The following is a 25,588-nucleotide window of genomic DNA, read 5'->3' on the forward strand; positions in this document are numbered from 1 at the left end:
TTAACCCAAGGTTCTCTGGATCTTTCAGCTACATGTTAGCATCAGTGGACGGAGTTTTCTCAATTAACATTTATTTTTAATGTATTTATTCATTCCAGAAACTGAGTGGGGTACATAGTTTAGATTAATTATTCAATCCCTGGACCAATCATTGGTGTCTCTGTAATGCATATCAAATAATATCTAGCAATATCTAGCTTGTAGCCATTCTTGGTAAGCCATGACAGTGTCACAATGAGTCAGCATGCACAATACCAGGACCTGAAACTCAGGCAGCAAAATTAGATTCAATCGTCGATAACTTATTAAATTACACGTGTAACAAGCAACCTTTTTTCCTATGAAATGGCACAAAATGGTAATTGTCAATAAAGTAGGACTGGCTCTAAAGAGTACTTTAGTACATCTATTGAAAAAATATACTCAGTTACTCTACACCTCTGTCTAGCTGGTGATTCAGCCTCATTACCTGAACATCAGACCACATGTGTGTGGCACCTGCGTGAACGTCCTCCCTCCTGTGACGTGTTTTGGTGTACGAATGACGACGTGTGCACGTCCTCCTCTGATTGGTCCTCCGGAAAATGAAAATGACATTAACCAAGATGGCGCCGGGCGACAGGGAAAAGTGATGAGATAATAGAACAACAAGCGATACAACTACATAACCGTGTGCATTTATTTACCCCGTGCGACTGTTTCAGACCAGACTTCTAGCTCGCCATCGGGAAACTGCCAAACACCTGCTGAGAGACCGCATCGGAAAATATATTTATTCAGCTAACTGTTTGCTAACTAGCTGCTAAAGTAGCTAGTCCTAGCTAACGTTAGCTAACTGCGGAAGGCGAGTGGGTAAGGCAAGCAGCTCGAAGTACAAGCCAACAAGTCAAGCTAATTATTATTATTATTATTATTATTATTATTACAAAAAAACCGAGCGACGTCTCTGTTTGTTCCGTTATCCAGCTTGCAATACGGACCAGGTCATTCAAACCAGCGGTCTGTGAGGAGACTACCGTTAGAGCTCTAATAAAACGAGCAGAAAAGACGAGGAAAGGCGTCATCTTTGCCGATCTGACGCCATGGCTCACTCTCCTATTCAGAGTGGTCTGCCGGGGATTCAGGTAAATACCTTATATTATCACTTTAAAAGCTAACTTTCAGAGGCAAGTGCATTTGGTTTAGTTGGTTTGGAGCCACCCGACATTTTACTTCACGTTTCCTCTCACCTTCAGCTCGGAAGTTGAAGTATCTGCCTGTAAATAACTTTATCTACAGTTTTCAGGAACACTGCATCAGTACCACGTTAATACAGGCTTTGTATTCTGACTGAGCTTACTCCTTACTCCTTTTTTATACGTTTTTATTTATAAACATGCACAAATTGATGCATTCAGGTTGCTGTCTTGTGTGACCAACAGTGCAAAACTCAAAGATAGACTGTTTATTTCAGCAAAACATTTGAGAAGATGGTATGAGAAGATGTAATGTTTGGCATTTTGCTATGAAAAATGCAGATTATCTTAATTTTTCTGTGATGACCCAATTGATTAATTGACTTATTACTTCCACTTCAATCATTTCTGTGCACTGAAGTTATACTCTACATGCAGTATATTATATTGTGTTTATGAACTTCCTTCACTTTGTGATTTATGTTGTCATGAGCTCTGGTACGTTATTACTCTAAGAAAGCAGTCAGCTTAAGGCAGATCTCAGAAGTTGATTCCGGAGCATGTATGGAATTTTAGCTAAATTCACGGATCAAATTATACATTAATTATGACATAGTTGTCATTTAATAATCTATCGATCCAACATTAATGTCGTCAAATTGCTTTTCTCCCACCAACACTTCAACATCTTCAACAGTTGAACATTTTTTTCAAATCAGTGTAGTGTAATTGCTATTATGGCTGCAGTGCATAGTAGCTTGAAAATGTATTTTGATTTTACTTTTTTTGGGTAGTTTTGAACATTAGATTATTTTTGAGTAGAATAAGCCGCAAGTTGGCAGGCAGCACATGCCCTGGTTGAAGAGTTTGTAATAAGTAGACCACCCTACAGTCCATATAAGAATTACAACCTCCCTTAGGTGACATAACCAAGAGATACATGATTATTCCATTATTTGCACACAATATAGAGTAGCTCTGTCTCTTGAATTATGAATGCTTTATTGGCATATTCACAGTCAAATACAAATTTAGAGGTGGAAACAACTGATCTGAACTCACAGGTTACCATGCACAGGGGTGTAAGCAGATGGAGAACTGGCAGTGAGCCTTCAACCCTGAGGGTGTGGTGTGTGGATGACACTAGACTACACAGTTGTGTGGTGCAGATGGGAGAGCATCAAACACATGCTTTTAGAGCCAGGTTCAGGCAGCTTTAGTTGTTGCAGTAAACCTGCTGAGTGTGGATATGGCAAGTACATTCCCATCATGTGTAGTCTGTGGTCACAGTGCCCTTGTTGTTTTTCCCATTGTTTTTCCAGAGGTCAGCCTCGACATTATAATTTTCACCTGGATGACTGGCCACACCAGTGTTATGATAGTATTTTGGTTGTGTTGTTTCAACTCTGCTTTATTCTGCACCGCCCTGCCTCTTTGTCTTTGTTGTGAAGTCCTTTTGCTATCAAATTCAGCAGCCCCCTCTTTGCCAGTTTTTCAAAGTGCAGCTGCTCATCTCCCGTTCCATATAGGTTTGACCACCATGCATTAGCTCTTTTACAGGAACCTATTCTCTGGGGGGACTCAAAAGCATTAATCTGTGTGAGCCAACAGATCATCTTCTTAGGGGAGGGTTATCTGGTAAATCAAGCAATCAGTTCTTTTTTATTAAAACTGCTGTAAAACATAATTTGTAGCATTTAAAGTTTCTCAGATTAACTTTAAAATATACATGCTTTAATAAAAACATCAAAACATTTTCAGTAAATAATTATTTTTGTACCACTTTTATCATAGGAATTGTGGCACTGCAAACACTATTCATGCAGTTAGGCTAATGATTGCCATGCATGAAAGGAAATTGAACTGACCAACTTTAAGACCATTACTACATCCCTGGTGCTCTATGGGGAAATAAGCCATTTAGTTCAGTCAATAAGTCAGGGTGTAGTCCTTCAGTTTCTGTTAGGCCTTTATGGGAGAGGTCATTAAGCCTTAGTTATGTCTATGTTGTTCTGTCTCATGATGTAAGTGATACTCTAAATCACCAAATTTGGTCTGAAAGGCTTATGTACCACTCCTGGTTATTGCAAAGCAACAGCAGGGCACAAATAATATGTAGCCTTGAATATATTTGGATTTTAGACTGTTGGTTGGACATAACAAGCAAAGTGAAAATGTCACCATTTCCTCTAGCAACATTAATATCTTGGACACTGTGATGTAGGTTTGAAACAATGATTATTTTCATTCTCAATTAAGTTGCCGATTATTTTCTCAATTTAAGAAAAGTGGAAAAATTGCATTTACAATTTCTTTAAGTCTGCTGGTTGAAACCTGTGGCTTTTTCTCTCTTCAACACACACAGACTTTCATCCTCATCTCTGTCACATTCTGTCACATGCTCACACTTGATGCGCTTTCATCTGTTGGGTGCCCTACCCAGATCTTCTCTCTGTCCAGATGATGATATTATATGTTGACAGACAGCCTTAGAAGAGACAGAGCAACTGATTGAATGCCTGTAATTTAACCTTCTGTGCTTTGAAGTTAAACATGTGGTTTTATTTGTGATCTGTATTTGTGCGACATAATTTAGATCTTCAGTTTCCTGTGGTTCTGTGTTATTTAAAATGCACTCTGTTGCTCACTGTCTCTCTTTCTCTCCATTCCATCTGTCTGTCACACAGAATTTCAGAGCTGACCCCGAGGAGCTTTTTACCAAGCTGGAGAGGATAGGAAAAGGCTCTTTTGGTGAAGTTTTTAAAGGCATCGACAATCGGACTCAGAAAGTTGTGGCAATTAAAATTATTGATCTGGAGGAAGCAGAGGACGAAATAGAGGACATTCAGCAGGAAATCACAGTTCTCAGCCAGTGTGACAGTCCATTTATCACCAAGTATTTTGGATCCTATCTCAAGGTAAGCTTTAACCACAGTAAAGACATAATTCAATGAACTTGTTTTAACCCATTCTTGACACATTGTGAATGTCATCAGTGTGTTCCTACAAGCAAGTGAGTGCAATGTAGGTCAATAAATAATGCATATGGAACAAGTATTGCCTGTGTAATATGGCACAGATTGCTGTAGGACAGCCAGAAATGGGCTAACATCGCAGTCATACACCTCATGGGCTGGAGTATTTGGACATTAACATTATGTTTTGTTTTTTTTACTCTGTGCTCTCCAACAGATGTTAAATTAAACAATAACTATGAGGTCCATGTGACAACTTTCACCTTCAGTATCAGGGTTTTCAGATACATATAGTAGGAATTCTAGTGCAGCATGATCGTTATAAGGACGCAAATCCTGCTCTACTTACCTGCTGTGAATGTAAATTCCCTTAAAACCCCTCATAGCCTGCTCTGTGTATAACCCAAGCCAGCCTTGGCCAAAAAAAGTAAATATCTCAGGGTGTTTTGGTCATCTGTAAGAGCTGTATTGACAGCATCACTCAGTTGTAAAACATATTTTGTAAATGTAGTAGATTTTCACCCTTCATGTGATGGTGCTTAGAGTGCCTCTCATAGCATTTACCATGGTACTTAGCAGCAACAGTAAGGAGACACATTGTGGTCCATTAGCTCAAGTTATGCTGCTGGCTGAAAGAGAGCATTAAGGCTTATTTGTGTGTGGTAAAGCATGGCATTTGTGCTATGTGTATGTATGTATTTAAATGTGTGCATTAAAAAAACTTTAATACACACAGGTAGTCATTGGGTCTATACTGGGAGTTTTTTTTTTTTTTTTTAAAAGAGTTTGTGTTGATTTAGGTTAGATTTTTCTTGTCTGGTCAGGAGTGGTGGCAGTGGTGGCAAGCATTGATCATGTTAATGGAAGTTTCATGTATTCCAAACAAACTGCTGGTGCAGCTGCTGGAAAAAAAAGGAAAATGCATCTCTACCAGATAGGGCCTACTCAACAGTGTATATTAAATACAACAATTAAGAACTTTAATGAAATAGGTAGGCTGTAGGTTGGTTGAAATGACACTCATAGAATGCCACCCATGAGAGGTTTCTACTAAGGTATCCTATTAATATCTTTAGGTGTTTTATGGTGTTTAATTTTCAAACTATGTATCTCCTGTGAAAGCTTGGGGAGTCTTGAGGCAAAGCTGCTGGTAATGGGACAGGTGCATGCTGGTCAACAAGAAGTTAGATATTTTAGTTTGTCCCTGATTTGTCCTACTTACCAACACAGTGAGCAGTTAGGCAGCAGTGGCTGTAACATACAGTTCACAGAGGCAGTTAAGATACTTTTATCCTTTGTGCCTAATTGCCACAATTTGTAATAAATTTCATACTCTTCTGACTTGTACCACTGAAACATAATACACATATTTTAAGATTTATACATCCAGAGGACATCGTTGTTGCTATGTCCACTGCACATAAATGGCCCACTTTGTGAGTCACAGCACACTTAATTTAATCCATAGTGACTTTATACTGTCTCTTTACATCCTCCAAAGTATTCAATCCAATAATAGACTGTTTATGTCACACCATACATTTTGCTGAAGCCAAAAACAGACCATTATCATCTGGTTGTTGTAAGTCATAATCCTATAAACTGTGTACATTTTGTTTCATACAAAATGACGAGAGACAATGAGAAAAGTTACTTCCCTAAAGGAACATAAAGAAACACGCTGTGTGGGCAGCAGCAGACAGTAAGTTTGACATCTTAAGTAGACAGTGTGCACCTGGAAATCGCAGTGCAGAAGCTCACATGACACAGCCACCAATCTTGAGTTGTACTGACACTCTGGCTGAACTACTTTAACATATAATTTTTCATTTATTCATATGAAAATATTGCACTTGTGCAATAACAATTGTTACCCAAGGCCTCTGAGCACAGCTGGATTGGGCAGCTGAGATCTATCTGGTGTTTCAGACAGGTACAGGGTTCACTTCCACCAAAGTCAGTCTGTAGAGGAGAGGATGTGCTATGACTATTTAAACACCTCTTTTTAATAATGTATGATAACATATTCTGAGGCTGCCCACTGATAATCTGGCAAGTATAAAAATGTTGTTTTTTTTTTAAGAGTTAATTTAAGATAATTTATCTTATTTATGCTTCTGGTTTCCCTCAGTAATTTAGGCAGTGTTTGCTTTGTCATTAGATTGAATTTTAACCAAACTTCATTGATTGATAAGTATAATTACATGTGCCAGATTGATGAGTGGTAATCTCAGCCTGTTATAAATGTCAAAATGTAATGAATAGGATATTTAATTATTAACAGTGGGAGTGTCAATTGATAAACAGATAATTATGTCAGTTAATAATCACAGATCACTTGTAAAGAGACTCCTTTTCCTTTTATTATGTAGCGTCAGACTGAGCTCACAGCTCATAAGCTTGACCATTTGCCTAATCAGTGCAATTTCAGCCTTATACAGAATAGCTGCTCAACTGTGTCACTGCATGCATATTATTCCTAGTTGCCACAGTATTTACTTAAAACATATTTGTGGGCCAGATAGCATTTAATAAAAAATAGTTGAACCAAAAATTAAAATGCTTTTGTCATAATCTTTCCCTTATGTCAACAGTGAAGTTTGTATCTCCATAAAGAATTCAGTTAGTGAGTGCAGCCTTGAGCCCTGTGAAATTGACTAATATAAATGATGATTAATGACTCATTAAAGATACATTAAAGCTACATAAAGAGAAACTTACCATGAGGCTATTCTAACTTGTTTTTTAGAATTGGACAAATGAATATAAACTGTTAATCTGTTGTGATAACTACTGAAACTGTGAACACTATCTAGACTGAGTGTCTGATTTACTTTTCAGGGCACAAAATTATGGATTATTATGGAATATTTGGGTGGAGGATCAGCCCTTGATTTGGTAAGTCTGTATCAAAATTAAGTAAATGAATTTAAGATGATTTCAACTGTTTCATTTGTAGACCATTAAAGGTGTTTTATACTGTGAAAATACAATGTTAAATCTGTGCCACCTGTTATTCTAATTGATCTGTTCCTCTAGTTGGAACCAGGTGCACTGGATGAAACACAGATTGCTACAATCCTGAGAGAGATCCTGAAAGGACTTGAGTATCTGCACTCTGAAAAGAAAATCCACAGAGACATCAAAGGTAAAGCTGGTGCATACCATCACCTTGTTTTAACCACAGGCTTGTAAGTGGTTTTATTGTGCAGTGGTGTCATTGTTTACCAGCTGTTTAGGAAATATTTTCTTAAAAAAATAAATTCCACACAGGATCTGTGATTGTTTAGGTCATAGTAAACCTTTCAGTCTTTTCAGTAGATTGTTTGTGATCACTTTAATTTGTCCATATTTCACTATTGAATGTATGTATATTTATGTGTATAAATGCTGCAATTGTAATATAACCAGAAGCTGGGAACAATCCCATTGCTGAGCTGGTTGAGACATGGCATCGTCTGTATTTTTTCTTTTCAATTCTGAATTTCATTAAGCCCTGCATGTTTTCTAAAGCTGTATATGATATATCTCATCGTTTATTCTCTCTTGCTCTCAGCTGCCAACGTGTTGCTGTCAGAACAAGGCGATGTGAAGCTGGCAGACTTTGGAGTAGCTGGCCAGTTAACAGACACACAGATAAAGAGGAACACATTTGTTGGAACACCTTTCTGGATGGCACCTGAAGTTATAAAGCAATCTGCCTACGATTCAAAGGTCAAAATTATCCCAACCTTTCCTGTTTAAACATATAAGGTCATCTGTCAGTCATTTTGTGTCAGGTTAGTGAACTTATATAGCTGTTAGCTGGTTTTCTTTGTGGTCAGCTTGGTTTGAAAAGCTTATTGTCAATTTACTACATCAGCTGTATTAGACTGAACATAGTGAAGTAGTGGGACCTTCACTGTTGGGATAGTTGACCTGTGGGCCAGTGTGGCTCTAGCAACACCAATACAAAAAGGAATGGCACAAAGAGCCCAGTGACACCACACAGAGGAAAATCTAACAGTCAGCTGCATAAAGTCAGAGCGTTACATCCTATTCAGACCAACATAGTGAGGTGTGCCCTGGTACCAGAGATGGAAACTTTGTGTTGCTGATGTACAGTCATTTTACAGACAGTGTGCACGTGCAAGGAGCAAGAGTGAGTTTAAAGAGAGGGAATGAAATTATGAAACTAAAACTTCACTTTATCATTATGTAATATCTGTGGTTTAACAATGAAGTGTATTAAATTGTTGTTGCGGACTTGACAGCCAGTGTATGACCTTGGACAGCTTTTTTTGAAAAAAAAAAAAAATGAAGCACATACACTACAGGGGTAGCATTACATGTCAATAACATGTAGTGTTCTGTTAGATGAAAGTGTGTCACTGGTCAAAATGTGCGGCTGAAAATATGCCAAATCTATCGTCTAATATTGTGTGACCTATGTTAACAGCTTTGCAAAAAATATATGTGTGTGTGGCTGTGACAGTGAAAAATGGAGTGAGGTAAATAATAACAGCTGTTTGATATGAATAGGTCCAGTGCTGGTTTAATGCGTGTCATTGTATTTCCTGTATGAATGGGACAATATTGACTCAAGGCTATCAGGCAGTACTCAGGTGAAAACCGAAACCTGCTGTTTTGACTGTTAGCATCAATATGAGAATCAACAAATACAGTGGTAGTTAAGAACATTTTCCAAATGAAGAAGCGTTATATGGAATTCCTGCAAAATTATTTTTATCTGTTTCTTTCTTTTCAGTGATCTGTTGCCTGATATGTGCTTGTTTTTGTCACGAAACAGGTTTTCTAGATCAGAAATGACTGTGTACATATTTTTGGAGTAACCACAATATGAGTCAGTGTTGCTTGTCAACATAACCACTATGTCACTGTCTTCAGTTTGAGCTTCCTCAAATACACACATGCAGCTTAAGTCAGCCAGTTTAAATGTCATTTCACACAGCATTGTGTCAAAGTGTGTATTTGTGGAGAGAAGTGTGAGATTCTGTTGCTTTGATAAAAGCATCTATTTTGTCCCTCCTTTATTTTGTTTTACAGGCAGACATCTGGTCATTAGGAATAACAGCAATAGAGCTGGCTAAAGGAGAGCCGCCCCACTCTGAACTTCATCCTATGAAGGTTTTATTCCTCATCCCAAAGAACAATCCACCAACACTGGAAGGAAACTACAGTAAAGCACTTAAAGAATTTGTTGAAGCCTGTTTAAATAAGGAGCCTAGTTTTGTAAGTTTAAAGGACTTTTGTTCATTCACCGGTATGAGTACTTAAGTGCACTGTACATAAAGAAAGAAAACTTTGATCTTAATGTTCAGTTATGTTTGGGTTGTGTGTTTTCCTTAGAGGCCAACTGCCAAAGAGCTGTTAAAACACAAGTACATTGTACGGCATGCCAAAAAGACTTCCTATCTGACAGAGCTGATTGACAGATACAAGAGGTGGAAATCAGAGCAGTCTCGGGATGAATCCAGCTCTGACGAATCTGATGAGTAAGTGGCCTGCGCCGGTCATCACCCAGTTCATTGAGGTTCAGGACATGGCAAATTTACACCCAGAGGGAAAATCTAGCACCTCTACATACATTGATGAAGTTCCTAAAATCCTGTGTCACTGTAGGGAGCCAGATGGCCAAGCATCTGGAGGCAACGACGCCAGCAATGATGACTGGATTTTCAACACCATCAGGGAGAAGGACCTGAAAAAGGTTCAGAATGGGGCAGCACAGCCTTCTGAGCTGGAAAGGAAACCGGTGAGACCACATGCCACTGTAGAGGAAAATGTACTAAATTTGTAGTTGAATAGCTTCTGTTGCAAGGTGAAGTTTTCTGTGTCAGACATCTCAGATTTCCCTTTTCACCTTAAAAATCATCGTTTTTTCCAGGCACAGGAGAGTCCAAAGAGGCCTTTGTCACAAAGCTTATCTTCAATCTTTTCTCCATTGTTTTCTGAGGTAAAGGCATCAGTAAATCTCCACAAATGTTTACAAAAAAATCCTCATCACTACATGGATTATCTAAAATAAAACTATCACAGTAATTGTAAGTAGGTACTTTGCTGGTCAGCCAGAATTAAATCTGTCCTACCTTTTCAGAGATTACTCTGCAAGTAGAATATTTAGGCCTATCATTACATTACAATGTAATCTAAAAGCTGTCATTGTTACAGCTGAAAGAAAAGAGTGAGACAAGTAATGGCAAGCCAGAGGTTGCAGAGCAGCTGCGGGAGGCCATTTTCCTGGCGGAGGAAACACACCCAGGCATCTGTGACTCGCTGGTGGCTGAACTAGTGCAAAGACTTCAAAGGTAATTGAAGTTCATATTGTTGCATTCCAGTGTACCATTAAAATGTTTTCATGTCAAAGTCCCCTGGAATTGTATAATTATTTCCAAGAATGTTTTTCTAATGAAACGGGTTGTTTGGGCAAGACAGAATGATCTTGATCTGAACTTAAAGTGTAAACCGATGGACTTTCAGTTATGGAGAGAGAAGGTCTGCAGTTTCAACAGACGGGCAGAGATTTATTCAGAATCACAAATGTGCACTTTATGGTGGTGCTAGTGGGTTGCTAAAATTATTAGTGTTCATCATCTTGGAACCACAAATATCTGATCAAAATTTCATGGCAACCCATCCAAGAGGTTTTGAGATACTTTAGTCTGGACCAAAGTGGTGGGCTGACCAACCAACTTCAAGCCCAGAGTCATTTCACTATCATGGCTAATAATGGTACAGATATTCATAGTCCTTAGATAGATTTTAATAACCTAAGGGATTCCATGATCTTTCATGTAGTGCCACCAGCTGGTCAAACACTTCCTAACAGTTCATGACTGTATACCTCAAAACCTGCTAAATGTTAGGATGTTAACTGTGAGTCTGTTAGCATGCTAATGTTCGGTTTCTTCTCAAAGTATAGCTTAGACTGAAAAGATTTAGCCTAGTCAGTCTTAAATAGTTACTGTACAAAAGGTAAATCTCACACCACACTCAAGACAGGCTTAATATGTTTTACCCCAATAATAGCTAGGATATAGGAAGTGTCTATTCACTGTACATTGATCCAGGAATTTAAGTATTACAGTCAATGGTGTGACAGTTTTTACTTGTGACCTGTTCAGTAGGTAAATATTAACCTTTTTCCTGTTTGTCAGGTTTTCTGTGCCACAGGCAGCTGCGGCTCAGTGAGAAGAGCTACATCCAGCTCTGCTCTAATTTTCCACCCTGGTGGCAGCTGTCAGATCTTTTCCTCTGACCTCCACAGCCAGGATGAAGTCTCCCAGGAAGGTCTCCATCACTTCATTTGCTTGAAGCAAATCCTGGCCTACTTTATGTCTGTTTATATCGCTAGCGCACCACCAGAGGGTCCTATTCAGGACAGTCAGTGGCCAGCCAGTCAGCTGCCACCGTGACTGCCACCTGCTGTAAGATGTCCCTTCTCAATACCTCTTTCACAATGGTTTTATTTTAAGGGTGGTGTCAGCTATTTTTTCTGCAAGGACTCTTGAGTTTTTGGTTTTGGTGAGATTGTGGCTTGATTGTTCACAAAGGTTTACACTCAGCATCCTTTTGGAGAAAGTTCCTCGCTTAATTAACTGTTTGCATGTGTGTGTGACTGTGCGCGATATCCTGTGAAACATGTGGTGAAGAGTGACGAGTGGGTTGAAGCATTCTATTGAAAACTCAGGTATCCTGCTTTAAGTGGATTGGATCCTCTGGGAGATGGAAAGAGCTCTATAGGGTGGTTGTACAGACTTGTAAATAAGCTCATTTCTACAGATTCATGAAAAAATAATGGAGCGTTTGTAATGGAACCACTGTGTACAAATGGCCAAATGCAAACTGTAGATAATGGTTGTGAGGTAAATATTTTGAGAGACTAAAATGGCCATAAATGAGATTGCCTTGCCTTTGTACTTGTTCTTTTGTGTATCGGTCTTTGATTTCTCTAGTTGTAAAACTTTTTAAGTACTCATCCAGTGAATGAAAATGGCTGCCCTCTATCATCTTTTACTATTGATTTATTATATATTTCTTAATTTTCTTAAACTTTTTGGTTTCACACTCTTTGCTATGGCTGTAATAATGTTGGGGAATGTAAAACAAAGTGGCTGGCTCATTCAAGCCCCCACCAGTTTTAAACACTGGATGCTCCGTTTCCAGCTGTGATTCCACAAGGCCTTGAGTTGTATTGGTTTGTTGGACTTTGCCTCATCCCCTTTTTTTGCCGTGCGTGTTTGATTGATCAGTTAAACTGAGGTTTCGTCCATTCATTCCATAAACAGGGCAGTGCCATCACCTAGTTTTAAATCGGCAGACTCTGTTAGTCTTCCTAGGAGCTGCAGTGGTACTATCTATTTCCTCAGCGTACCTACAGCTTTAATTGCACTTCAAGTATAAATGCCTTTTACTATAAACAAAGTAGCCATAAAACAGTAGCACGAGACCTACAGTATTTTGCAGGTATGCACCGTACTATCTGGGACATAGAGGTCCACCTGAAGTCTCACAGCTTGGACTCTGGAGTTGGTCATGCAGTGTAAGATTTGCCTGGCTGTATCTTCCATTTGGACTTGTGAGAAGTTTGTCAGGTGTACAGTAAATGCATATAAATGTAGACTTCTCACACAATAGATGACACTGCTCTCAGATGTACATATTAACATAAAGCCAGGAGGTTTCAGAGACCAGCGGCACTGCTACTACTTCTGACTGTAGTTTAAAAGGAATGTGCATGATAGTATTACATTATAAAGCCTATTGGTTAGCCTGAGCAGTATGTGTTGTAGCATACTTCTACAGGACTGGAGGAATGTTGATTCCTGAACAGAGCTGAAGCAACCTTAGAGTATTTGTGATGAATGGGATGAATAGTATCAGCTTTAAAATGTTAGATCAAATGTTTTTGTTATGATTTTCTTTTTTTTAAACCCCCTCTGGCATTAAAATGCACATGCAGCAATACTTAAATAGACAAATGAGAAAAAGATAAAAAAAACTCTTTCATTCCTTCCCATAATAATATGTGTATGAAACTGACTCATTGTACTTCTCAGAAGAGAGATCAATCTTAGGGAGTCAGATGATATATTCTTTTTGCTACAGGGCATACGTGGCACAAGGCAAGTTAAAGGAGCAGTTATGGGAAACACATTTATTCGCTTTCTAGCTGAGTTAGATGGGAAGAAATTAATACCATTTTTATCTGTCCATTAAATATATACTCAGTGACCACTTAATTAGGTACACCTGTACAATCCCATACAATCCAAAACAACTGTTTTGAATTGGTATTGGTATTGAATTCACACATATCTGATCATGTCACCAGAACCTGAACATTATGAGTTTTGTTAAGTCACGTTATGACACAGCTGTTGTATTGAGCTGCGTTAGATTGTACAGGTGTACCTTATAAAGTGGTGACTCACTGTTATGCTACTTTAGTGCAATGTCAACAGAATGAGAAGGACAGGAGAAACACCCCTTTATTTCTGTGTGTTCATGCATTGTTCCAAGGTTGTAGTTATACCAGATCAGCAGCCTAAGTTAGTTTCTTTTCTTTTATTGCTACATATTTGTAGCAGTTTGTCATTAAATGAAACCAGATACAAACAAACCGTGTATAGCTCCTCACTAACCTGAACACAGCATTAGATTTCACCCGATTAGTTAACAGTTAGCTTAGTGAAAAAATTAGAAACCGCTAGCCTGTGTAAAGGTAATAAAATTCTCACTAATTAAACTTGTTTGTTAAATCCACACAGAAACTGAAATGTAAAAATGACAATTTGGCATCATACAGGGAGTTAGGCGTCTGACTTATTAGAGTTTCCACTAGTCGGCTTCAGAGACCATGAGTAAGTGTTGATAAGATGAGTTTTTTACTGCTGGACAGAGCAAGGCTAGCTGTTTCCACCTGTTTCCAGTGTTTGTGCTAAGCTAAGCTAATTGGCTACAGGCTGTAGCTTCATATTTACCATAAAGACATGAGAATGGTTTGAGTCTTCCGATCTACCTCAGCAAAGCGGCAAATGAGCGTTTTCCCCAAAATCTCAAACTATTATTTTAACTCTTTCATTTTATCATTTAAACAAAACATTTCCTCCCAGTTTCTCTTTAAATACATTTGAAATTTTCTTTTCTGCTTGCGGAGTGGAGTACACAGTTGAATAAGTAAAAGTTAAATAAGTAGAAACCAAATCAAGAAAAGTTACCAGACTCAGTCATTTCCATACCTATCCTATATTTTCTGTTGTGTCATGCTCTCCTCTTCTATTTCTCTTCTGCTCCTCATTCACACCTCTCATGTGAAATGTGCCATGTAAGCCCTCCACCCCAACTGATTTAAACAATTCAATACAATTTGCACCTTTTTCATGGTCTAATATGACACTCTATCTTTTTATCTGTTGCACTTTGTAGAATTTTTTTTAATGGTACTTAACGAGGGTACAATATTGTGTTGCAGTTACGCCAGTTTTTATTTTATTTTCCACCCCCTTGTGTGTTGTATGGCAATAAAGCAGTGTGATCGCCAGGAGTCATTTCTTAGCACAAGTAGGCATATATTCTATTAAACTATTTTTATAACCCAAAAGAGCAGTATTATGTAATAGAGGGAGTAAAGTTTGGTTCTGTGATGTGTTAAAAGTTTCAGTACACACTGGATAGCAATCACTTAAAATGTCAAATTTTCATTTTGTGTGACTTTGCTGACAGTTCATAGTCCAGTATACATGTTTGCTAATTCAAGGCCAGTGCTGTTGGATTTATTGGAAGTTGTCAAATGATTATTAAGGAAAAAATAAAAATCCAGTACAAATTTTACAAAGTTTTTTCCTTATTTGACCAAGTCATACATCTTAACATGAGCTTATCTGAAATTTGCTTGCCTGTGACAGTGTTTCAAATTTCCTGTGATTCAGAACGGTCTAAACATCAACCTACAGGGCCTCTAGGAAATATCACCTTTTTTGCTGGTTGTGATAGTTGAGTTTTCATTTAGATTACCTCGTGCACAGTAACCCATTACACTGAAATTAATAAGTTAAAGAGATGAATGTCTGAGATCTCTTCAACTTTTAGGGACAGAGGTGACAGTTAATAGAGCAAATACAGACACATTCTTAGCAACAGCAGAGTGCTGGAACTGAGACTATGATTCAGCCTCCAAGTTCAACAACAAAGGAGCATAAAGCTAAACCAGACAACAAAAAGTAGAGCAGGAAAATGGCAGATTCCAGGAGGATTAACAAAGTTTTAACAGCTGTCCTAGGTATTTCTGTGAAGTGTTGTCTAAGAGTTGAATAACAAGAATAATTTTTGTATCTTGTCTTGCTGTCAACAATGCTGAGCTAACTGGCACACTGATAAAAATATCTCACCTCAAGGTCCGTTCAGTAGCTGTTCTGGAGCTCCATCAGCAGATGGAGTTTGCCGGTAGTCATGGAAATGTAGATGCTGAAATATCAATTTTTCCCTAAGCACTAATATGGACCTCTCTTCCATGTTGGCTTAGCAGCTGAGGTTCAGTGTTGCATGGCTGCATCCAACAATCGTTTCATTATTAATTAATCTTCTGATTACTTACTCAATTTCTTAATTGAATTGTTCTGTTTATAAAATGTCTAAATAGTAGGGGGGAAAGTAATTGGATAAGTAAAGAAAACAGTAATTGACTAAATGCTGCAACGGCTGATTCTTGACCTTAAACACAGCTGTTGCTGGTAGCAGCGGGTGGCAGTCAAGACTGCTTGGAATTGAGTGATTTTCAAGCTCACTGAGACGGAGTTAAAATGTGAAAAGTAGATTGCACGTAACCACACGTTAGTGTTGACATTCATTTTGGAAATGATTTCTGAGTGTCATATCAAACTGTGTCAGCAAATACCTCACAGCAAGTTTTATTTATACATCCAAAAACAAAAGATCAAATTTCTCACACTATATACAGATATTACATACAGTGTTTGTACACATATTACATAATTTGTACACAAGAAAAATATACATAAAAATGTAAACCTTTGTATACAAAAAATACCTTAGACAAATTAAACAAGGACCAATAACAAAAGGTGACTAGATTAGCTCATCCTATCTTTAAAAACAGTAATACAGTACATTCAATGAGTATAGGAATTTGTCAGCCATCTCTGAATTCAAGCAGTTACATGTGCCTACGAGCCCTGTTAATTTTGTTCTATGTGGTTGTCGGGAGAGTAAACTAGTGCAGCGACTAATCTCATGCTATGTGGATACAGCAGTATTGCCTTGCAAACATTTTTCCAACCTGATCGTGACAAACACTGCAGTCACTGAGCAAGCCCAGTCGTCTCTGGGTGAAGCTACAGGTTTACACTTCATAACGTGTTTTCTCTTTGGAAGGGAGAGACAGAACTGGGCCTCCTCACAGCTGGGGTATGGGGTCTGGTGCAGGCTCAGAGCTGGTAATGATGGCAGCTGTTCGTTTAATGAGCGTCCGAGCAAAAAAAAAAAAAAAAAAAAAAAAAAAACACGAAGGAAGAAAAAAAAAAAAGGAAAGACAGACACGGGATGTGAAACACCATCGGCCTTATCCACTCCTGTGCAAATCTATGTTGAAAAAAACAACAATACCGTACGCTGATCTGTTTTTCTCCACAAAACGAAATGAAATGGCAATGCATATATTCCAATGTTTCATACCACCGAGAGGATCAAGCCAGTGACCGTAATCTAGTATTGATATTATAATACTCTCACACAAAAACGTCACTGCCCCATGCAATCTCAGACTTCTTCCTGGAGTTTAATAGCTATCAAAAAATATTCTCCATCAGAATATTATTTAAAAAAACAAAGTGACAGCATACACAGCATACAAACATTGATCCCTCCAACTTCAAACAGAACTTGCAACCATTTTGATAGCCATTAAAAACAAGAGACTCATTCTACAAGACACAGGTTCCACTGAATACATTGCAAATAACAATTTCAATCCATTGCTACTCAATAATTCACCAACAAACCCCAAGATAGAGACTGCTACTCTATATACCTAATACTCAACAATGTCTGACAGATCTGTCAAATGTCTAATATAATATCTATCAAAAGCATGGTTGTACTGCTGTATGAGTCATTAACAGACAGGTGGCTGAGTCGTTGTCCTAAAATCAAATCCAGACCCCAGGTTTGCATCATTTAGCTTAAAATCACTTTATAACTGAGTAAAACAGACAGTGCTTTAGCTCAGATGTGCTCAACACACAAATTTATACCATCATATTACACCTAGCTAATGAGTAAAATATTAATTTCCAGTGCCAATTTACTGCCTTTTTAGGGTAGTGTGGCCATGATGTCGTATAGTGGGTTTCCTTGGAGTCCTGAAATTGAATTTGCCTTTTATGAGACATGCATGTCACGAAAGACCATTGTATGTGTGGACCACAGAGCACCTTTGAGAGTAGACACTTAAAAGTCCCTGGATTACTCCATCATCACCTTAACTATAACACTGAAACTCATTTATTAGCCTCACAAATACACTCTGTATGACCCGAGACGAGAAGTCAGGCTGACCTGATCACTGATTTCTATACACTCTAGTTCTGAGTGAAGCTGTTGTATAAATAAAGAGTTTACAACAGGCATAGAAGGCCAGAACATATTCCTGATCAAGCCTGGATTCAGAAAGTGAAGCTACATGTAATGAGACCAATAAAATATCTTACATCTCTAAAGTTATGTTAATGTGTTTATTGCTTTAAGAAACTAGATTTACCTTCAAGTGTCTACCAGGTCACTCAGAGTCCCACAACCAATGGCGAGGTCAGAGATTTTTATGTCTGAGCAAACAAATAAATGAGCACATATATAGTATACACAATATAAAAACAGCTGTTTAAAAGTATTTTGGTAAATTCGTATGACTGTGAAATCTGACTCAGTAAGATTCTATATCATGATAACAGTTAAATAGCTTGAAACATAATGGGTCACAAATATCACAACTTGTACTCTTGTTTTTCCAGAGGGTGACAGAAGCAGTGTAAGAAAAAGGTGGAAAATTAGAAAAAAAAAAGGACTACAATGGCCATCTGAGCAAGGCAGGGTACAGTTGATCATTTTAAGACAGGACTTCAACTGGCAAAGCAAACAAAACTGACCACTGATTGAGGCTTCTATGAATTCTGAGCACAGATAATCTCTGCTAAGGTCCTTCCGCCAATTTTCACCCGTTTTTTTTTTTTTTTTTTTTTTTTCCATGACAAAATCTGACTGTAGCCCCCTGCTGACGAAACCACAAGGCATCAAACAAGTGGACTCACACTGGCTTAAAATCCTAGAGACTGTCTGACTGCAGAGCAAAACAACAAAAATAGAAAATATTGAGGAAAATCTGAGGTTGTGCAAATTCATTATCAAATAGTGCACTATTACCACATTGCACACATGTAGCAGATGAAGAGAGGGGTGGTCAGTCAGAAGCTAGTCGACTAGAATGTAAGTGACTGTGAGTCCACAGACCATCATGCAGCCGCTGCAGGTCGCCTGCTCTCATTTACTTTGCGTGAAGGGTGGTGTGGCGCTGTTGGCACTTGCAGCAGTGGCACTAACTATAGAGAAGCCAGCGGGGGGCGCTGTGGAGCTGTGGCTGGGCTGCACGTCTTTTGGGATGCCACTGTGGGAGGCCAATTGATGGCCAAAGGCCGCGCTGAACTGAGGGAGCTGTTGCTTGGGCTGTGTGGAGGTTAGAAGATCGTGTGAGGAGGATGGGAGGGAGGACGAGGGGGCAGGGGGAGTCGTTAAACCTGTCAAGCCACTCTGAGGCATCGCCGAGAGGGCAGCCATGGGCTGCAGTGTCACAGAGTGGGTGGTGGCTGGGGGAGTGGACAGGGAGGTGGATATGAGATGACTCTCTGATCCTATGAGATTGCCAAACTGAGTGGGGTCAGTGAGGGGAAGGGGGAGATTATTCCATGACGAGCGTGGGGGTCCTGGTACCCCACTGAGGGGAACTTCCAGCAGCAGAGGGGTGTCAGTCTGGAAGGAGCTGGCATGGGGAGACGATATGTGGTCACTGTACGGAGATGGCACGTGCTCACTGCTGTAGTGGCTGCCTTGAGGAGATGACGTGGGTGCCTCCGTCTTGGCCAGGACATGGGACGTGTGTGTCCGGGAAAACGTTCGCTCTGTTATGGAGGTCTGAGTGAGCAGGGAGGTGGTGGAGGGGGCTATGGAGGAAGAAGATGAGGTCAAGCTGGAGCATGACGTTGGGGGCTGATTAGTGGGCTGAGATGGCGGAGAGGGGGGAAAGTGTCCCCCAGTGGACTGCAGTATATTTTCCTCCAGCTCAAGGCTGGTGAAGTTCTCTGTAGGGATGCGGCTGTTGAGAAGATCCCCCATGGTCCCTGGCTGGACCGGACTAGGGAACACAGTCATGGCTCGATGGTCCACTCCTTCAGATGGGGCCAGGTCTCCCATGGAGGTCAGGCACACCAAAGAGTCTGTGTAGGACCCCATAGCCTGCAATGCACGCACCAGCTCTTCAGCCTCCTCTGTGGTGGGCAGAAGCTCCCCATTCTTACCTACACACACATAACACAACACTTATTAACACAGACCAGGGAGACATAGTAGTGCACAAGAATGAGCTGTAAGCAAACCTTCAAACAAGTCAAAGTCTGGCAGGTCATCAGTTAGTCTGGGTAACACATCAGAGAAATCCTCCTGGTTTAGCTCAAGGTCATTTGGAATGTCTGCCATTTCATTGGTGATATCGTCAGGAAGCTCCTCTGTGCTTAGGTCTGGCGTTGAAGGGCTCCTGCAAACAAAGAGGAGGTGATGCAAGCTTAAGAAAAAGACAACAAGCCACTGTTGTGAAAGAGCTCTCATGTTCAAACAACATGAGAGCCTGCAAATGAGGTTGTGCTCTTCTTGACCTTGGCCCTCCGCGTGCTAAATTTTTAACTCAACAGTGCAGAAAAAGCTGGTGTTAGCTCACCTTATGCTCGCCTGTGAGGGAATTGCTAGGCTTGTAGAAGGCATTCCCAGGTTCCCCTGTGGCAACGCTGGAGGGATGGGTTTCTGAGGCCTCCGCGGCCCTCTCCTCCTTTTCTTCTTGTGTTTTTTGGTGAGCGCCGGTGGTTTGGTCTTTTTACGTGGCTTTCGCTGTTGCTGCTGCTGGTGCTGGTGCTGCACTCGTCGGTTTCCATCCCCGCGCAGGAAGTTATCCTGTGTGGAATGTATGAAGGAGTATTGAGCCATTAAACCCATATGAAATCAAAAGGTCACTATAAATTAAATTAAATGTTCAACATTTTGGGAAATTATGCTAACTCTGCTTTCTTGTTTAGATGAGAGGATTGATACCACCCGTGTCTGTATAGTAAATAAGTAGTGTTAGCAGAAGCCAGCAGCCTATTAGCTTAGCTATTAGCTTACCTTCCAGAATCTTCTATTTCACAAATTAACACCTGGGATATTGTTAATAAATAATAATCTAAATTTTAAAAAATGAAATAGAAATCGCAGTTTTAAAGGGGGTTATGTGTCAGACCATTTCGTGGTTAGGACCAGTCATTTTCTTGAGCCTCTGCTGGTTGCTCGATAACTGGATACAAGATACAAATAGTTAATTACTGAACTTCACAGGTTCTGGTGAACAGATTTTGTTACCTTTGGACACAGCCAGGTTATCCGTTTCCCCGTTTCCAGTCTTAAAGCTCAGCTAAGTTAACTGAGTGTATCAATCTTCTCATCTAACTCTCAGTAAGAAAGCAAGTAAGTACATTTCCCAAAGTGATTAACTCTTCCTTAAACACTGCACTCACCATCTTTTTGGCATGCTCTTCACAAAGGGGGGTCTGGTGCGTGATATCAAACACAGGGATGGAGCACTGCTGACCATCTGCAAATTTGGCTGTGCAACTAGCAAAGAGCTGCTGGGATCGATTCAACAGAATGTCTACAGAAAACAATAAAGGAAATAACACAATATAATGGGCAGAGGGCATGTGATCATGACACTCCGTCACACAGGGATACTGTACATCTCAGTAGGCAATTTTAAAAAGGCACGTAGAAGTTTAATTTGATTAAATCAAATTATAAGTTAGACTGTCGCAGCCACTGTGCTGCACCTCTAGCAACCACCTGAACACCTGAACACTCCGTGAAATGGGGCAAAGGATACGCTGAAAACAGTGTTGAGTGAAGGGCAGAGCTCTGTTGTTGCAGGCCTGGCCCTTTGTGCTGCCAGTGCAGGTCCCTGTATCCATGTTCTGCTGCTTTGCTGGAGCCACACTGTAAAGACATACAGCCCCAGGACTGAGCAAACAGCAACAAAACTGACAACACTCCACATTTGTCATGTCAAATAAGGAGATGAAGACTGCAAGATTTGCAAACAGTCATAAAAGCAACACACGTTGCTGGTTGGACCAACTTAAAATATTGGATGTAACCATATCTACTATGGAAATCACATAAACTGAATTACAAACTTACAGGTGGATGATGGAAGATTTGTGCCTGGCTTAACCAAGCTAGTATCTACTAACACATGGGTTTAAATCTTCCTGCGTTCATATTAAAGATGAACAAAACTGACTAATATGACATCAGTGAGAATACCTTGAAGAGCTTCGAGAGGCACCACTCAAGTCCTGGATCAGCTGCCCGGCACAGTCTGGGTTGTTACTGGCAGCATGCAGCAAGGCTTTGCGGAAGGCATAGTGATATCTCTTTTGGCGGATACTCGCCCTCTCCTGCCTGCACATGTGCTTGTATTTCTCCTGCAGGTACGAGCAAAGCCTAAGTAGCCGCGTCCTCCGAGAAGAACTGCAGTCGTCTTCCAAGCTATGCAGAAAAGAATCGAAAGCAGTTGTGATGAAAGATGTCAGGTCAAAGTCCATGCTATGCTAGGTAAAGTATAAGGATACCAACCCATTCTGTGGTCTCCAAGAGGTCTCAAAAGGAACAAATCTCTCTGCCTCTTCATCATCGTCATCATCGTCATCAGCACTGTCTTCTGACCAGTCCAATCCTGAAAGAGAACTTGTTAGAACAGCTCATCCATTTCCCTAGGATTATTAGCTAAGTATCCCACACCTGGATTTACTGAGGAAGAATGGACAGAGTTTGAAAACTGGTGGTAAATGCATTTAAATCAAGTACCTAGATGTGGAAAGAGGTCTCTGTGCTCCCGCTGTCTCTTCGCACAGAGGTGCACCAGACGTTGCAACCTGGCCAAACAGCTGGCAGAAGGTGAAAAGGCAGTGGGGCGCATGACAACCACATGCCGCTGATTGTTACTGCCACTGTCCTTGCAACTGACAGGCAAGTGAGTAGCAGTAAAAGGCATTTTCCTGCTGAGTGATGGCCCAGAAGGTTGCACTGGACTGGGTGCTGCATTAGCGGGCATCCCTGGAGGCAGAAAGTTGACCGTCTGAGGTGGTGGTGGATTGCATAATAAACCCTGCTGCTGTCCTTGGAAGATGAAGGAAGTCACGCTGGAGTGCTGGGGTGGCTGGAGAAGACCTGACTGCTGCCGTGGGAGATGAGCGTTGAGTGGCGAGGAGGGGTGGACACGCGAAATGGGGGAGGGACTAAAGTGCTCAGGAGGTGGCTGGAAGAGGTCCGTGTCATGGCAGAGTTTCTGGTTGAGCACCAGCCGACTCTGTAATTTCTTCTTGATGGCATTACCCTTCCGAGGAGTACCCACCTCCTCCCCGTCTGTGTCATCCTCGTAAAAGGCAAAAGGGTCCAGGAAGTTCCCCATCAGGGAGGGGTAACAGACGTGTACAGGGAGGAGATGGAGGAGGTTCATCTAGACCATTGGGAGCTTTCAGAGCTAGAGAGGGCACAGTTATGTTGAGTGCCACTGACTCCAGGTGAGCCCTTGAGCGCATTTCCTCCAAAGCATCGTGTTTCTTTTTCCGTTCCTTCTTGGGGATAAAGCCGAGAACCTGCAGATGACTGTTACAGTACCTGGAAAACAAGTACACATCCTCAACACAGTATCCATGCTTGTAACATATGCTTCCTGCTCAGCATAGTAGAATCTGCCACATATACATATACACACAATCATACACACCTGCGGTCCTCAGACTTTGGGATGGGATTGGTACACCGTTGGCTGTTGTACTTGGCCACATATTCACATTGCTTGAAGGGGGCTGTCTTATCCTCCAGAACGTGCCGGATGCAGAAAGCATAGCCATTTAGTCTGCGCTGCTTGCAGAGCTTTGGGCTGTACGAGCACAACGGCTTATTGTCCACCTCTGAGAAGTGTATGTGTTTGCCTTCATACATCACGTGACTCTTGTCCTTGACAACATCAGCTGATGGGATAAAGGCAGGAAAAACCAAGAATCACATCACTAATACTTCATACTACAGAGGTTGCTTGCTTGCTTGTTCATGAAACTACTGCATAAGTGAATGCTATGAATAACAAATTTGGTACATGCGTTTGAATACTTGTTTAGAGACATTATAGTCTAGACAAACTTTCCTCTGAATATTAACTGGTTGCCTTCACACCTTATAATTTTGTGTCAAGATCTCTCATCGAGAAACAGTTGGTAAACACAATGTGTGTGATTTTATTCGACAAGCCATTCAATTATTCTTACAGCTAGCACTTACAAGATAATATGATGGTGATAAAACAATATACTGCATGACAGCGGTGTGCCGAACAAAGTTAAAAACAGCAGAAGGAAAAAAAAAGCCACTTGCTAGTGTGAGTGCATCGTCACAAGACTAACTGAAGCCTCGAGTAGCTCCATTAAAAAGTCTATTTCCCCGACTAAACGAGGAACATTAAGCCGCATTTGTAACGCTTCATAGTTAACAAGCATACAAACAGGTTGCTGCTGGTATGTCACAATACACTGTAACGAAAAATGTAGCGTTAGCTGCCCAGCTTCAGCAGTAGCTTAGCTGCTGCCTTTAACTTTGTGTTGTCAAGTTGGTTCATAGAGAGCTACGGTTCTGACAGCTGAGGTACATGTTGGATATGCATGGAAAGGTGGGCCAAGAGTCATTTATATCAGCCTGGTCAACCTTAGTCGACAACTTTGGTTAAATGCGGGAACGAGACAGACAGCAAACTGATAAACGTTACCCAGCGGAACTACCATTTGAGTCCGCGGAGCTAGCTTGCCAACATTAGCTTAGAGCCGATAGACAGACGTTAAACTTTATAATATGAAATTTGAAACGTGTCCACCTGTAAAATACATCAGTGGCCTAATATATAAGGCATGGCTGTATCCTATATTCAAACAGAAATAGATACTGTCGACAAAAACCAGATACGAAAAGTCAATTTTGCTAGTTAGCTAAATCGCTATCAAAGCTAAAAACACAAATTAGTAGGCGGTAGCTAACCAGGAAACGGAAACATAAGCAAATAGCAACACTATAAAGGTCTATTTTCAGTTTAGTTTTATTTAGAAAATGCAAGCATATCATAAAATACAAGTATTAAGTGATAGGCCCTAGTCGTGGGATTTTATTTTATACAATATCATACATTTAGGGCAAAATACTTTCAAACAAAGGGTCTACATACGAGGCTTAAGGCCTGCTACCGAAGGCCTCGGTAATAATCGATATGAATTATAGTCACGTAATGTAACATTAGGAGGCTACAAGACTTAAAAGTGTCAACAATTAGTAACTCCACATATCATCTTAAGGCACTGAGGCATTTGGTCAGACCACAAGCTTTGAAATAAATTAGTCATAGCTGAGGGGCCTCTGAGCTTCAATGGCACAGCGGTCTCTAGTAGAACGCTTGGCCGAATGACGTCTTTGCGAAACGGTACACTCAGAAATAGAGGCCGAGGTTGTATACGATTTCGCTTACCTTGAATTGGTATGGACTGTGTAAGGTATTCGCTCCAGATACACGGCCGAAATGTCTATTAGAATCAGCTAGGCTATTTGTGCATCGATATTCGAGATAGGATAGTAACAGTGATCTTCATCGACCTCGGTATATCTTGAAGTAAGGATGCATGTAAATATAGGCTATCCAGCGCAAATTACAAGCAGTAGGTAGGCTGCTGAGGATTTTTGTTGGATCCACAGCAGACTCCTCACAGCACCACTACAGGCACTGCGGGGACATGACAACAGTCCGCTCAACAACAACAACCTCTCCTACCATATTGGAAATTCAACTTTGTTAAAAGCCCCATACAGTGTTCAAGTGTAATTTTAATCGCTTTATGACAGAAATCACACTTTGTGTGAAGGACAGCGCCGTCTACATGTTCAACATTTAAAACAACTGGGTTAAAACATATTGACTAAGAGGTCCAGCAAAGTGTTGCAGTGTAAAATCCACCTGGACCACGGCTATCATCCTCCATATGAATGACTTATCAGCCCTGCTGCCACACTGTTGCCGGCTGTTCACTGATG

The 25,588-nt window shown here is 40.4% G+C and overlaps 2 protein-coding genes across 3 annotated transcripts; one reads left to right on the top strand and one right to left on the bottom strand.

The window, feature by feature from the left end:
• Positions 1-574: 574 nt before the first annotated feature.
• stk24a (serine/threonine kinase 24a (STE20 homolog, yeast)) lies at positions 575-12,051 on the top strand. 2 transcript variants are annotated; one of them, XM_018673580.2, is made up of 12 exons: positions 575-852; positions 967-1,124; positions 3,863-4,093; positions 6,992-7,048; positions 7,190-7,298; positions 7,707-7,864; positions 9,197-9,382; positions 9,500-9,645; positions 9,773-9,905; positions 10,038-10,106; positions 10,322-10,458; positions 11,308-12,051. In XM_018673580.2, exons 2-12 carry the CDS (start codon positions 1,083-1,085, stop codon positions 11,339-11,341), a joined length of 1,302 nt encoding a protein of 433 aa, XP_018529096.1. In that variant the 5' UTR covers positions 575-852; positions 967-1,082; the 3' UTR covers positions 11,342-12,051. The 2 variants fall into 2 exon arrangements, with proteins under 2 accessions (XP_018529096.1, XP_018529095.1); XM_018673579.2 differs by having other exon boundaries at positions 575-1,124.
• A 3,992-nt stretch (positions 12,052-16,043) lies between these two features.
• On the bottom strand, positions 16,044-25,517 carry LOC108881519 (INO80 complex subunit D). Its single transcript, XM_018673574.2, is given in 11 exon segments — positions 16,044-19,734; positions 19,813-19,970; positions 20,151-20,380; positions 20,980-21,113; positions 21,342-21,451; positions 21,782-22,006; positions 22,094-22,193; positions 22,325-22,932; positions 22,934-23,137; positions 23,247-23,493; positions 25,029-25,517. Coding segments are annotated over 10 exon segments (3,018 nt in total). The 5' UTR covers positions 23,465-23,493; positions 25,029-25,517; the 3' UTR covers positions 16,044-18,703.
• Between the last annotated feature and the right edge of the window lie 71 nt (positions 25,518-25,588).

The sequence above is a fragment of the Lates calcarifer genome, linkage group LG1 (assembly GCF_001640805.2).
Source record: "Lates calcarifer isolate ASB-BC8 linkage group LG1, TLL_Latcal_v3, whole genome shotgun sequence".
Taxonomy (NCBI): domain Eukaryota; kingdom Metazoa; phylum Chordata; class Actinopteri; family Centropomidae; genus Lates; species Lates calcarifer.